Source organism: Lissotriton vulgaris, chromosome 5 (genome assembly GCF_964263255.1).
Source record: "Lissotriton vulgaris chromosome 5, aLisVul1.2, whole genome shotgun sequence".
Lineage (NCBI taxonomy): Eukaryota > Metazoa > Chordata > Amphibia > Caudata > Salamandridae > Lissotriton > Lissotriton vulgaris.
This window is the reverse complement of record NC_141693.1, coordinates 1895772696-1895788923: the sequence shown is the minus strand read 5'-3', so window position 1 is coordinate 1895788923 and position 16228 is coordinate 1895772696. Positions and strand designations below refer to the sequence as shown.

At 47.2% G+C, this 16228-nt stretch overlaps 1 protein-coding gene across 1 annotated transcript in view; it reads right to left on the bottom strand.

Moving 5' to 3' along the window:
* The window catches only part of LOC147717650 (E3 ubiquitin-protein ligase TRIM39-like), a 168975-nt gene extending 154051 nt beyond the window's left edge, over window positions 1-14924 (bottom strand). The window contains exon 1 of the mRNA XM_086920544.1: window positions 14471-14924. Within this exon, the coding sequence (XP_086776670.1) occupies window positions 14471-14884 (414 nt within the window). The 5' untranslated portion in view covers window positions 14885-14924. The remainder of the gene's footprint in view (window positions 1-14470) is intronic.
* Between the last annotated feature and the right edge of the window lie 1304 nt (window positions 14925-16228).

The window sequence follows — 16228 nt, the reverse complement described above, 5'->3', positions numbered from 1 at the left end:
TGGACCACCCTTTTGTGGTTGGTGGAATTTGCATACAATAACGCGGTACACACCACTCTGGGATGTTTACCTTTTTTCTGCCTATACGGGTTCCACCCGAACATGCTTCCCTTTGAGTGGCCCGCTGAATCCCTAGTTCCTTCCATCCATGAACACCACGCTCATCTCCGGGCGATCCTGATTGAGGCTCGGAACAATTTGAAAAAGGCTCAAAACGCCCAAAAGACTTTCGCTGACAAAAGAAGGTCCCAGGAACCCGAATATAAGATAGGCGATAAAGTCTGGCTTTCCACACGCCACTTGCACCTGAAAGGAATGAACAGATTAGAAACCAAAGTATGTTGGTCCTTATGGTATCTGTGAGGTGATAAACGCTGTGGCCATGAAACTCTCCTTGCCCGTGTCATGGTCCATACATCCTGTGTTTCATGTGTCGCTTCTGCGGCCTTGCCTACCGTGTGTCCGGTTACCAGTGCGCCCTGGCCCTGTGGAAGTGGAGGGGCATGAAGAATTTGAAGTAGAGTCCATCCTGGATTCTCGTGTAGTGCGAGGCAGGGTCCAGTATTTAGTCGAGTGGAAGGGCTATGGCCCCGAAGACCGAACATGGGAACCTGTAGATCATCTGCATTGTCCAGATTTGGTTGACCGTTTCCATGACCGCAATCCTGGTAAGCCGGGACAACCGCCGGGACGGCGGTCCTCGAGAGGGGGTTCTGTAGCGATCGCCCATGGCAGGGCAGCCGGTTGCAGCAGACATCGTGTTACATACTCCCTACGGAAAAACTACCAGTCCCAGAAAGCCAAGCGGCACTTGGATTTGGCACAATGGGAGGATCTTATTTAAACTCCGCCCCGGGGATGAAACGGGGCTTGTGAATCTTGTTCCTGGTTGTTCCGCATGATTGTTTGTTTGGAGTCTTGCCTTGGAGCGTCCGTGACTAGCCTACTTGGTCATAGTTTCTGAGATCCGCCACGACGACGAAGTGCCAGCGTGGTCAGAGTTCCTGAGATCCGCCACGACGACGAAGTGCCAGCGTGGTCAGAGTTCCTGTGAGTAAAACAGTACCTTGTTGGATTGGAATCCCCGAAGAGAGCGGGCTCGCTCTCTTCCGTTTCATATTATTTTCATTTAGTTTTGAGCAACGTTTAATACTTTGTGCGGAGCGCACCTTCCCTTATTTTCTGTTCTTTGGAATTCAAACATACTTGTTTGCAGAATAGCTGGAGGCTACGGCTATTTATTTTCAAAAGGTCTATTTTGGTCTTTCTGGAAACGTTACCTTACCTAAACGCTTATTGGATGAAACCCACTTACCTGATTCTCTTGACGGATCGTGTTCGAGAAGTGGAGTTAACTTTTCGACACATTGGGTAGACACTGCTCCCACAGCATCTGTTCAGGATTCATTCACGGAGTCCAGACTTGAGGACTTGGTGAGTCTCGGAACATAGGGGAAGGGGGTTTACTCTTGCAAGTACGGATCTACATTATTCTCTCTGTCTTCTCATCCACCTCCAGGGAGGTCTTACCAGTGATCCGCTAAGAATATATCGTAAACCTGAAGATACCTGAAATACCTGCATACCTTCGCCATTTTCACCTTGCGGCCTCCGACTGTGCTCACTCCAATAGTGGTGGTCTTCCCATTGTTGGGTGTTGTACGGAGGGAGGTAGTGAGGACTGTCATCTCCTCGTCTCTGCTGGGCATAGAAGTCAGGTTAGTGGCGCTTGCGTGTTCTTGCGCTGCTTTCAATCACGACACTCGCCCTTTCTCCTACACCCCTATAGAAGGAGCCATCCTCCCCCTGTTAAGTCAGTCTGTCTGAAAATGCCTCAAACTGTTATGAGTGGGAATCCCAAAAAGGTTAAAGGCTAATACTGCCACTATTTGCACTATTTGGTACATCTGAAGACGATGTGAACCCTACCCTATGCTGGGTACGCACCCGGGCAGGGACCACAACAACTTGAGGACCAGGTTCATAAAAAATAACCCATGGGCAGTAATAGAATGCTACTAAATTCAAGCTGCATGCTCATGTGCCCAAAGGGGAAGCTTTTGGCCAGATATGGTGAGCTAAAATTACCAATGATGCAGTACCCACACCTCTCCACCAGCCCGGTGGCAATCCTTCCCACCCTCCTTGTCATTAGTATCTTATTAGCCAGTGTGGGTGGGAAATTTCTTTATCGACCCAGCCAGTTCACAGAGTTATTAAGTAATTCTTTGTGGGCCTTCTTTGGAACTTTCTTCAAGCCGTGGACCTCCGCAAGGATAATGACATATGGACAGGAGGCAAACCTATTACTGGCTGCTTTTCCACTCAAATACCCTTCCTCCTGCAATTTCCATATGTACGAATAGGATTGGGAGGTTGCCCCATATCAAAGACTATTATTTCCAGTATCAGTGCCCTCTTGGCTCATTGAGTTGGCCTCAGTCATCCCAATATTTGAGCCCCTGCTTGATGTACCACTTAGATGAGGGGGGAGGCAATTGGCTGAGGGATGGTCCTGGCAAGCTAGTGTGTTGCGTGCTTTGAGTCAAAAATTTTCCTGTAGCGACGGTGGCTGCCATAACTCAGGGGCAACAAACCTGATCCGATACATCCCTTAGATCTCTGATTTCCAATATTGAGCGGTATAAAGAATTCATATGCTTTAGTATCGAGAGCAATTCTGCCACAATAGTTCCCTAGCCAAGTCCTCATCAGCCATGTTACTTGTCCCACAAACGGCCTGACAACCCCTTATCTACCTGGAGCTCCACTAGTAGCCTGGATGAGACCACCTCAGTAGTAACTGGATGAATGATTATTACATGTAACGTCCATGGGGGTGTGGTCTCACAGGCGAGTCAACACGATGCCAAAGAAGGAGCCTCTATAATGGGGGCAGATGAAGCCGAGAATGATTGATTTGGAGTTTTAGGCAAAGGTTCTAGAGACAAGGGACAGGCAAGAAGGTTGTTTTTACAGCCCGACCCAGCCGTTACAGTAAGGGACAGCCTTCTTTCTGTATGATCGATTTAGTTGCTAATAGCAGTCATGGCACGCTGTATCATTCTATCCATTCAGGTGGGAATAGAGAGGTTGTTGCGATGCTCAACCCGACTTCCAGCTTCCTCCCCACATAGTGGATCCAGCCTTTTTTGCTTTACCCTCTTGAGCTGGCCAGTCACAATGCACACTTTACCCGTGAGGGATCAACAAATCAAGATGAGTGGCCCAGCCCATCTTCCTCCTGGCTCTAACACAAAAGAGTGTTGCAGGCCTCAGACGGCCCAGTACAAGCATGTGGAGGTTTTCACTGGAAGAATTTTTTTGTGAGCAGCCATCACTCATTATGGTGATTGAAAATTTGTGGCATCCAAATGCTGGTGATCACCATGTAAGCTTGCCTTTTTATTTGACAGGTATAGTCACAGTAATGGCTGTGAGCAATCATTTGAATTTTGAAGGCATTTTCTCTGTTACATGTTTCAGACTATAGGCTTGTTCCGTGGTCACTGTTCCTGTTGGTGGACGTATTCTCTTGGTACCACTGTGATGGAGTTGCAGATGGAAAACCAGTTATTTTCCACTTTGCAGATGTGGCGGCCAGCTACAGGTGTCCAATCATGTTTGATGTTACAGGTTTAAAAAAAGGAATACAGAAATAATTTCTCCTGCTCTTGCCCAATGCATGTCATACCGCAAGGGGTTAGATAGTGGGCCTCGAGTCGCCGGATTATTCTCCCTAGCCCTTGGGCAAAACTTGGAAGCCAGAGCGGTGTGGATCCTCAGGCTGCAGGGTCTCGCTCCACAAACCTTGGGAATGGTAGAGAAACTGCAACGTGGGTGGTGAAAGGTTCATGCCTCATTTCTTGAGCAAGGTTTTGGAGTTAGAACTGAGTCAGAGGTTTCCTGAACCACTTCCTTGTCAGACCAGGGAGAGAAGTTAAGTACAGAGGTATTTTTCATAGAAACTGGGGGATCTTACATGAGGCCTCCACCAGGAGCACCACGGTCCTCCTCAATAGGAAGTATCCTGTACTCTTCACCGGTGGCACCATCTAGCCAGTACATATTTCACTGTCTTCTGAGCTCCAGGTATACTGAATGCAGATGCATGCTGTCCATCACCCACACAACTTTGCCTTTCCCCCGAAAAAAGCCTGTAAGTGGCATCAGTGCATGTCAAGATCTACTCCTCTCATAGACAGACCACCTCCAGTGTATGCCATAGTTTGTTCTCACTTCTATATCGCCTAATCTTCAAAGCCCAACTGTTGTATGCCATTGATTCCTCTCTCGATAGCCTCAAGGAACCGCTTATATATGCCACCAAATTATTTTGAGGAGAGCGGGCATGCATTATTCTTTTCTTAGTCTTGTAAGTCCACGATCTTCACAGAATCATCTGTAGGCCTGCAGTTCAAGCCTGTTAGAAATGGGATTTCTGGTTGGCTAAGGCTTGCGTCAAAGCCAGGCCGAAACCACCACTCTAGTCAGGGCAAGGTAGTTACACGCCAAGATAACCCCTGTTCACCCTCTTGGTAGCTTGGCACGAGCAGTCAGGCTTATCCCGGAGGCAATGTGTAAAGCGTTTGCGCAACACATACACACAGCAGCAACACACTAGGCACACCACAAAAAGGAACTCCATACAAGGTTATATATAAAAATAGCCTTTGTATTACCATAAACACATTAGATCATAATCACACCGATACACTGTGCCAACTGGCACTGGGCAGTATTTACAGAGGATTATATACACAGGACAGGGCCACATAGGCCACCGTCAGAAATAGCACTTAGTAGAAATAGCACTTAGAATAACTGTAGCACAAAATAACACTTGTAGAAACCAACCAGTAACCACTGGTAAAAGGTAGGTACATACTACGCAATACTAATCACCTTAGGCATAGATCACGCAGGGAAACATAAACTCACTAGTATAAACTGTACTAGGCAAAACAACCTCCTACGCATAAAAACAAAGTTAGAGGTATCACAGGCATAAAGGCATTGCACATTACGTATAAATCACGTTTAGGCAATTATCATCACAAACCCAAATCACCTTGCGCAGAATCACAGAAGTTACTGACCCCAGGCCCACTGGCCTTACATGGGGCTCAAACGCCCTTAGTCCCAAAAGTCAGGGCAGGCTGCGCAGGGTACAAACAGAAGAGTGCGCCAGAGTTTAGGGCCTAAACGTGGCAGCTGCCCACTACTTGCTGGGCAGCTGTGTAATCCCAAAGACCATGTCCCCTAGAAAAATGAGGAACCTATACGGTGCAGCTGCCCACTACTTGCTGGGCAGCTGTGAGGTAGGGACAAATGCATCCAGGGCTCTCTCGCGAGTTTGCACATACCAAACTCGCCCCTGCACTCCCCACACATCAGGAACTACCATGGACACACACATTCCCCATGCATTCCTATGGGAGGGCAGGCCAATCTCACCACAGGCACTCAGACTGCGCACGCACTTTACACTGGGACACAGTGTTAAAGTGCGCAGAAGCCAAAACCAACTAGTATCAGGTCACAATTAAAAGCAAAAAGTTTTGGGGTGAACCTGTCAAAAGGGCCAAGTCCAACAGAGCCCCACCAAGATCCCATGAAGTTACGCTCAAGCTGATAGTGGTACACTCAACTGCAGCATAGGGAGGGAACAGTAACAGGAGTAGGATCTTCTCCTTCTGATAGAGACTTCCAGTGGCAGATTCCTCACTTTTTGAATATTCCCCAGACATTAGACTGGATCAGGAAACATTTCAGAAGTGGCACTGTGACTCCGCAACGATGGCAGTCTGCTCCAGAAATGATATGCAGAGCCTTTCTAAGTGCCACCCGTGCACGCTGACATCAGTTCTTTCTTTCTGCGCCACCACATGCTGATTCAGAGTCGTGTTTCTCAAGAGACATTTACCTCAAATGTTTCTTCAGTGTGCACGGGATGTCACCCCCAAAAACAATAGGTCTTAAGGCCTGCAAGTCCTGGGGTGTTTGGGATCAGGCATCGACTCCAAGGTCTGCAGCAACTGTGTGTCGATAAGTCCGAAGGCCATCAAGGACTGCAAGGTGAAGCTTTACATCGCCAAGCAGGAAAACGACTTCTCGTCGGGACAGCTTTAAGTTGCGGTCCACTTCAAAAGTTTGGTTCCCAGAGTCAATGAAGCCACACTAGAGGCAGGTCTTCACCATGGTCCAAATCATCAATTAAATCAAAAAGAAGCACAAGAAATTGAATAAGGATTCTGCCATCTCGCGCCACTCAAATTCGCCTGAACAGACATGTTTAGGGTAACACAACTCTTGATATATCTCCTGAATTCCACAGACTTTGGAATTGATCCAGCAGTTTTTGGGGCCAACAGCCATGCCACATCAGATGAAAGACGCACATGTAGCTATGCTCGGACTCTTCGGATCATTATAGACTCTATCTCAGTGGTCCCCAAACTTTTTTAGGCGGGGGCCACATCAACTTTTCTTTCTGTGACGAGGGGCCGGGGTCAGTCTTATAACAGGAAATGATATGGGCCGCCGCCAAAGTGACAACCAATTTCATTGACATTTTTTGCAGCTGACCTTCGCTTGGCCTTGGCGCCACCTGTTGCAAAAAGTAAAAGTAATAGAACAGGCACTGTAATAGAAAGTCTTCTCGTGTTTATTTTAACTACCACAGATACTCCTTGATATAGATCGGATTCGGATGTGTTTGGTACTCTTTTGTAACATACACACGTCACTTTTGTCTTATAACACACTGACCATTTGCTACCTCTTGTTCGCTTACGATACTTGCACAAATGCCACCACTGCCCAAGTAACGTTTGTTCTTGTGTCCTCCATTTATTGCAGTATTATAACTAGTCTAGTCCACTTGTACTTTGTACCCAGCATTGCGCGATACTTGCACAAATGCCACCACTGCCCAAGTAACGTTTGTTCTTGTGTCCTCCATTTATTGCAGTATTATAACTAGTCTAGTCCACTTGTACTTTGTACCCAGCATTGCGCACTACATGAAAAACGCACATTAATTACACAAGTCTCCATGGACCCCCACCCCCCCAGCTAATCACACCTTTGCCTCGGGGAAAGTCTGCGCTACATGAAAAACGCACATTAATTACACAAGTCTCCATGGACCCCCCCCCCCCTCCCAGCCAGCTAATCACACCTTTGCTTCTTGTAAAGTCCGCGCTATATAAACCCCCCCAGCCTCCATGGACCTCTCATTCGTTCACTGCTGCCTCACACTGGTCACACTCACCGGCTCACAGTGCTCACAATTTCACAAGGCTTTCGCGCCGCTCCCGGTCTCCGCGCCTGACACCGGCACATTAATTACACAAGTCTCCATGGACCCTCCCCCCCTCCCTCCCTCCCAGCCAGCTAATCACACCTTTGCTTCTGTAAAGGTCTGCGCTATATAAACAAGTCTCCATGGACCCTCAAATTTGCATTAAAGTTACTAATGTGCAGTGCCTGGACGAGGAAGGAAAGCAATTTAAAATAGTTGTACACTCACAATGTAAAGTTCAATTATTACACAAAAGATTGCAGCTCCTACCACCATTCACTCAGCCTTTCTCTCTGGGATGAGCACAAACATTCTGGGGTGAAGGGGGGTGGGGGTCGGGGGCATTGTGATGGTATTACAAATTGTACCAGTGCTATGTTTGCATCAAATGTTTTTTTTTAATCTGAAAACAAGAGAAGAGCTTCCTGCATGAACTCACAGTGCTCACAATTTCACAAGGCTTTCCGCCGCTCCCGGTCTCCGCGCCTGACACCGGCACATTAATTACACATTAATTACACTCCATGGACCCTCCCCTCCCCCTCCCAGCCAGCTAATCACACCTTTGCTTCTGTAAAAGTCCGCGCTACATAAACAAGTCTCCATGGACCCTCCCCCCCCTCCCTCCCAGCCGGCTTATCACACCTTTTTCTTCTGTTAATGTCCGCGCTATATAAACCCCCCCAGCCTCCATGGACCTCTCATTGGTTCACTTCTGCCCGCTCCACCCGTGGTCACACTCACCGGCTCACAGTGCTCACAATTTCTCAAGGCTTCCGCGCCGCTCCCGGTCTCCGCGCCTGACACCAGACTCTTCGCGCGCAACCGCCACGCACAGATACGCGTGACGCAAGACGCACGCGTACGCCGTCCAGTCAAGTACTCGCAGGCAGGCAGCTTCAGCTTCGATCTGCACATGTGTCCGAGTACAGAACGTAAAAATAACACTGAATAACCCTGTGGATCTGGAGGCACCAGGAGGGCCACTTGATTTCATTAGACGGGCCGGATTTGGCCCGCGGGGCGTAGTTTGGGGACCCCTGATCTAAGGCAAACATATTTTGAGCCCCTCCTTCGATTAAATGAGGCACTGATTGATATCTTATTGGGGTCTTGGCCCAAACTTTGTTTTGGCCCTCAAGTAAATATCAAAAATTGTCAGGTGCCATCACACTGCTCCAGGCAACCCTGCTTTTCTCTTGCAGCACCCTTCAGCCTTACGTCTAGTGGTACAAACATCAACAAGCAGGTCTAACCACAACACCTTCCCTATCACTTCCCCCAACAGGGAATCTAATCAGGTGCTAAAGTTTGGGAAACAAGTGTTTCCCTCTAGTACTCTGGCTTGCAGAACAGTTAACACCAACTGTTTATTGGATGCCATTTCCATGCCTTTTGGGAGTTGGTGGCACAAGCCCTCCCTCGTGTGCCTGAAGATCTCCAACCTGTACTTGATCAGGCGATTCAAGACAGTCATTATGCGACCAAGTTCCCGATTCGTTGTGGCTTGGACACCACTGATTGCATTAGACGAGACATCATCACCTGTGTTACCATTAGCCACCATGCATGGCTGGGATTATCTGGGTTCTCAGGTGATGTCCAGTACTCCCTGATTTACATGCCCTTCAATGGGGCGTGCCTGTTTGGAGACAACCTTGATTTTGATCTAGAGCATTTTAAAGAAAGCACGGCTAACACACGCTCTTTGGGCCATCTCGCCAATCGCAACAATTTTACCAGTTCTTTCACGGATTTCATAGACATGCCTGTGGTAAGCTGGCTCTTAGTGTGATGTGTCAAAAATCTGATATACTGTGTTCAGAGTCCAGGGGTTCACTTATGAGTGGACAGAGGCTTTCTATGCAATCTCAAAGTACTCTATTGGGTGGTGGTGTGGTGGAGCAACCTTAGGCTTAAAACAGAGGACTGAAAGAAATTCGCAAATATACACAATGATCAATAAATGCCGCACACAACTCAAGAAGGAGATCCACACAAATTTATAAAAATAGAAAATATCTTTTATATGTTTAGGCAATTTAGAAAAATCATTCTGGTATGTAGGTGTATAAGTATGAATTGTTTTCACTTTTAGTATTTTTCCTAAGCCTCAGATTGGATCTGGAGACATTTGTGCTGTAGTGTTCCTACACAGCAGAAGATGGCATTGAACTGCTCTCTGGTAGATCTGTATATCTGCTTGAAAATGACAGAGCAGAGCTGCTTATAAGGGCCATCCCTGTGCACTGGCTTCCGTTCTGTTCTTTCCACGCATTCCAAGGCAGATATGGAGTTCCGATCACCTCAAACAGTGTGCTAAGGAGTGTGCCAAGACTGCTGCAAGAAAATGTTCATAATGGTGCCTGGGTCGCAGTCACAAATCAAAATTGTGTGACCACAGCACCCTAATCAGCCGAAGTTGATCCTAGACCTGGAGGCAAATGTGTACATCTCTGATTACAAGAAGAAGCCACTGACATTGCATGGGCCCTTCCAAAACATGAGGCTGTTCCTGCAACCCTCCACTCCCAACTCAAAATCTTCAGATACGTTATAGTCACTGTCAAACATAAACAGAAGAAAGCCAAACAACACTCAACCCTATCACACCACTCATGTGTAAAAGAAAAGGCACAAGGGCTTCAAGATTTAAGCTACATCCCATGGACATCACCAGCCACTGGACTCAAACTCCAACAGTTCCCAACATGACCGGAGATTCTCAATCTGTTGTCCGCCCCTCAAAAGATCGGGGCCTTGATGGAGGCCATGATGCAAATCTTTAATGTGCCTCTTGCTCCGCCTGGCAAACCTTTGGGACCCATGGAGCTTCAAGGGCCTCCAGTTGGATTACCGTTGGTAAGTCCTCCTCTAGCACCGTCTACCCCATTGGATCCATTCCTGGGCCTGTATCAACACCAATACGAGCTTCCACGCCAGACTCACTGTCCACGACAGCTTCTATTACACAGACGCTATTTATTGCTGGCTTTACAGGAACTGATCGAGGACCCAGTTTGGACACACACGTAAGTTCTCAAACAGACATCAGCCCAAGCTTGCCCAATGTTGCGCTACAAATTAACTAAAGTGCAACCAGTTATTATGCTACTGGATTCTAACCCGGTGCATCTACTGCGATGCAACTACCAGGCAGACATACTATAAATGTTTGGACAGACTGATCCTACATCAGAACAGGGAGAACCCGAGGATACAGATGATGATGTGGAGGGAGATGGCTTGCTCTCCCCTCACTTTATTAATGATGTTGTACACCTTGACTTACAAAATGCCAGTGGGTTTAAATCTCCAGTGATGGAGCTTGACTCACGACTGGCTACTAATGAAAGAAAGTGCCTCATTGCTAGTGTTGGTACTGAGGGCAGGCAAAGTAAAAGAATTGCAGTTGCTGTACACGGAGATTGGGACAAATTGTCTAAAGTATATTCTCTAACCTGGGTCGGCACCACGGAAGCCCTTGCTCCAATTCAATGACGCTTTTTCTCTGCCTGTTAGCTGGCAAGTAGCCAGTCGGCAAAGAGCCATTTGTCCTCACCAAGTAACATTTCCCAGAAAGATTCATTGGCCCAGCTTTTTCAATGAAGGGTAACCCGAATTAATTTACCACCAAATACCCCAGAGAAGCAGAGCGGATTGATCCTTAACAGCCAGTGATGCCACAGAGCGTTCAGCATTTTCGGTGCAACAGACGTGGCACTGGGAGGCAGTACACATGACAGCAGGAGCTTAGGTCATCCAACTCATCTTCCCTCACTGCGCCACCAAGCAGCTTTAGTTTGTCCTCAACAAGTCACGTCCAATCAGTAGGAGGCAGGATAATATCTCCTCCCAAGGGTACAGAAGGGTACTGCAGATGGCTCGAAGGCTCTACACTCTGCTTTTCATCCCCCCACAACACCTCCCTCCCACACTACAACAAATTTCAGCGAAGTAGCTGTTCATTCTTCTCCAGGGGGTACATCTCCTACTCTCCAAGGGTGCCACTGAACGAGTAGTGGACTTGGGAGTAGGCGAGGCCTGCTATTCACGCCACTCCTCGTTCTGAAAAAGGATACAGACCTCAGACTTATCCTGGATCTTTGGTCTCTCAATGCCTTCTTACGGATTTTTTTTTTTTTAAATGCTCACATTGACTCGTATTTCATCTGCCCTGGACCGGATGTTGGCGCTACTCTGGAAAGATAAGTAGTTTCATGTACTTATCATGCAGTCGAACGAGTGGGCCAGGAACACTTTCAATTTGCTAGGACACCTTTTAGCCTCACCTCAACCCCTTGGTTGTTGACAAAACTGATGCCAATGATCGCTTCCCATCTTCAGAGGGAGTCAATGTGAAACCAGGAGTTCTATTAACTTACAAAGGGCCTTTCCCTTGCACACGCAAATGAAAGGTGAGACCAGGGAGGGTAAACCTTTGTTCTACATAGTCAGGCTGGCTCCAAAACCCAGTGGGAGCAAAGCTATCCCCAGTACCAGTTTTGAGTGACCACAAAGGAGGAGACTACTAATGCCCATGGGCACACCTGTAGGAGAAAACATAGGCTTTTCACACAGGAGAAAGGGTTTCCCATCTTGGATTTTAGGAGCAAGGTGCAGTGCTGGATTGTTTACAATAGGGCAAACAAGAATTGCTGAAAACCTTGGTTGGTTGTACCTGGTAATTTTTACCCCATTGGTTAGGGAGGAACAAGGAGCCACACCCACTCTCTAGCTAGTGCCAACCATAAATGTGACACCCTAAGACACCCTCTATAGAACACTTTCTGTACCTGCAGGAGACCATAAGAGGACTGAATTCTGCTTGCTGAGAGAAGCTCAAAAGCCCCTACCCTCTGTACCAAGGACAAAGATGTGGACTCCAAGGGTCAGTGGGATGACGTTCTGTGTGATTACAGAGACACAACAAGCTGTAGAAACACATTTTCCTGGTCAACCAGTTGCCCAGTCATACCTGGGCCTGTACTGGACACTGCACAGGACCTCTGCTGAGCCAAGTCTTCAAGTTGTAAGAGCCCTCCTGAAGCAGGGAACCTTTTGGGGAAACAATGAGGAAAAAAAAGGTTTACCACTGAAATATTTTGGGACATTGAAAAATGTTAACTTCCAGCCACCGGAAGACCAGAACTAACCATCAGAGTCAATCCAGTGAAGATGCAAACTTGATCGACTGAAGAAGCAGGTTCGGCCCATTTAGAAATTTTCTGCTGCATCAAATTTGTTTCAGCGGGCCCTCAGCAAGGCGGTATCCAACTCCATAGAGCCCTCTTGAAATCTTGCCTACCTCCTTGCCCAGTTAGAGAAATCTGAGGTCCATTTCAGGAAATACGTCCCAAGGTAGAAACCTTCACCCAGCGATGTGCCAGAAATGTCTAACTGATGTAAAAATGTCCCTGGGTGGGAAGTTTGACTTTTCTCGCCAAAATCAGGGATCCAGTACTACCACGATCATAGACTGTTATTGATGCATTGTGGTTTTTTTAAATACTTGCACTTAAATCTTTTTAAGTTTATATCTTTTGGTCTACTAATTGGATTTTTGTAATTTTGCTTATTTCAACCTACTCTAATTTTCGAATTTGTTTTGAGATTTTTATTGTTTAGTCTTTTGACATTTTACTCTTTTGGTGCTGCATTCCTACTTTACATGTTGGCCAAAGTTAAATCATTCTGCTCTGTTACACACCTACCAGGAGGTTGAGTTCATATTGATTTAGTAACTTCTGTGGTTCACCTCAATGGGATATTGTTATTATTCCTTACGATGAGTGACCACCCACCCTAAATAATAATTTCGTACAGATCACAAAAGGGCTTTGAGTTTTTTTTATTAATTCTATGCAGCCCTTCTGGGTAAGAGATTCTTTTTTCAGGGAGTATTCTGGAGTGAAGAAAGGGAAAGTTGTGCAAAAGTGGGCACAGTTGAGGTCGAAAGTCCTCTGCACCAAGATGTGACTATGCACTGGACAAGAAACAGAGCCTTGAGCATCGAAGAGCCCATTGCACTAGGGTCAAGGCCACTATGGTGGGCATTGGTACAAGGGGTGTCTGTCCCTCACATCTGCCACACTGAAACATGGGTGCTGGTGCACACGTTCACAATGCAATATTGCCTTGATAGCCAGGTGCAGCTGGAAGGTTACTTTGCCCACTCTGGGCTGCAGGCCTATTTGATATGAGCCCAGTCCAAAGGCCTCCACCATTGGGAAGTACTGCTTCGGTATCTATTCTAAAGATGAGGAATTTACAGTTTAAAGTATCTATCAGAAGAACAAGTTACTTACCTTTCGAAACGCTCTTTCTGGTACATACTGCAGCTAACTGCTCTCTCACCTCCCTGTTCTGTGGGTTGGCACGCTGTCACTAGCGATTATTTTGTGCTCTGCGTCTGAGAACGCGAAAATGGAAAAGACATGAGAACTGAGAGTGAGCGAGGGGGCGCTTATACGCAGCTCAATCCCTTCAGGCATGTACGTAGTTAGCGCCAAGCTATAAGGCGCACCTAGAAGTGTGCTGGAGCAGGCTGAAAAATTCACTTCATCCATTGCGGTATATGAGGGATATTCTCAAGGTGAGGAATTTGCAGATAAATACTGTCAACCAAAAAGAGCATTATCGAGGACACCTGTTACTTTGGTCTAGGAAATCTTTCCTTCAACAGCAAACTGAGGTATGATTCACCCTATCCTGAGCTACAATGTAAGAACAAAGACTGTTTGACTTACTAACATTTCTGTCCTATACCATATATATAAAGTTCACATGCACAGTATATTCGTAAAAACTTCAGACTTCCATCGTATGTTAAACATAATACTACCTTGAAAAGTGCTTATTGAATCATGCCTATCTGACTACTGAATGTGTGTTGGGTATGATGGGTGTTGATGAACCAGTGTGAGCCTGGCCCTGTTCCTGACCCATCATCCACAACTCCAGCACGCTCACCTTGTACTCTTGGGCAGCCCCTGGAATGTGCCCTGGAACCCTTGCCAGTTTTTGACATTGTGACCACAGTGTGAGGCTGCCTACCCCTTCTCCAGATCAATTGTACACACACTGTGTGCTCCTGTGCAAACTCTCGAATAAGGAGCCCTACAGCCTAGCTCACCCCTGATCCAGCTCTGTAAGCACACATACCTTGTGCTCCTGGGCAACTTCTCCAATGGGGAGCACTGAGTGAGGCTTGTGGTCACGTGACATGCTGCAAACTACACAGATGGGCTCCTGGTCTTCTTTACAGAATAGTTTCAGTTTCTCTTCGTGTTTTCGGCACAGATTCGCCTCCTGGGGGGTCGGACTCGGTACCTGAAGCTGTTTAACGATTTCCACCATGTTCGCCAGGTGCCTGTTGGGCCGGAGGGTTTTACTTTGAGACATTTCCCTGCACTGAGGGCAGGGGAAGTCAGTATGCAGTCCCTCCCAGTACCGAGTGATACAGGACAGACAGAAGGTGTGTCCACACTCCACGGACACGGGGTGTGAGAAATATTCCAGGCAGATGGAGCACGTGGCCTCCTCCTTCAGGCTCTGGAGATGGTTAGGTGCAGCCATGTTCTGCCGAGATGCACGCGGTTAAATGTTTTTTGGGCCGTCTGCCTTCCCTTCCTCCACGTCTTCGGCACGTGGAGCTAAAGCTATCCTGGGCGTGTCTGCGCCCGAGCAGGGTGTGTTTGAGGCTGAGCTGGGAGGGGCGCTGGCAGTGCTGAGAGTATGAACTGTGACCTGGGCGTGTCATAAGCAACATAGGGGGTGTCTATAACGGTTCTGTAAACTCAATTGGGAAAACCTGCTTTGAGTATCTGCAGCGTGAGCCGGGCCTGCCTCAGAGTTCAGTGTCTGCAGCCAATGGAAGCAACTCCGATCTAAACAACAGTTTGCAATGCAACAGGTCTCGTATTTACGCGAGTTTCAGCTATTGGCAATGTAAATGACAGTGGCTTTTATTTATCTTCTGGTTTTTGAAAAATAAATAAAACACTTTCTCATTTACAATGCCAATAGCTTAAACTCGTAAATGCGAGACCTATTGCATTTCAAATGCTTGTTAGAACACGGTACATTCAGGCAGGGAACGAGTTGGGGTACCACGTGGGCAGACGCCGTGGGTCTTAGCAATGTTTACTTTTCAGTGAAAGGGGCGAAGAGGTAGCAATAAAGAACAGACAGGAAAGAACAGAAAGAAAAGGAGAGGGCGAAAGAAGGGGGAGGAGGGGAGGAAACGGTGCCAGGATGAGAGAAGTGAAATAAGGGATGGAAGGAGACAGAAGGTGGAGGAGAGATACAGAGGATGGAGACAGAGAGGACAGCATTAAATGGATGAAGGAGAAAAGAGTAGAGAGGCTTAGAGATAAGGAAGCATGAAGGAAAGAGGGGCACAATGAGGAACTTGGAACATGTAAATGACTTTAGTGTAGCAGGAGCAGCGATGCAGGGCCCCTTGGGAGTGATGGCGGCCACACCTGATTTATAGCAGGATTTTGATACCGTCTGGGGCCTAGTTTCATTGCTTGCAGCACTGGGGCCCTTGATCCCCAGGCTATGCCACTGGCCCTCACCGGATACTGGCACTGCACTGCCCCTTGTCGCCACTCTTCTCTCATTAAACAGAGCTGCACGTCTTCCTAAGTGTGCATTTCATCACCTCTATCCACAGTGAGAAAAAGTCCTGCCCTTCTGTCCTGAGTGCATCCACTTTGTCTCTCTTTCAGCCCTTAATACGCTCCATAGATAGTGTGACACGAAGGCTCCATGGGGCAGGGACACCACTTTTCTCCTGATCTTTGCTCTTATATAACAGTGCATTCTGGGAGTTGGAGTCTTGGACATTTTTATTGAGCCAATAGGACCAACACCCCTGATCACAGTGATAAGTAAACACAAGGTCCAGAAATGGAA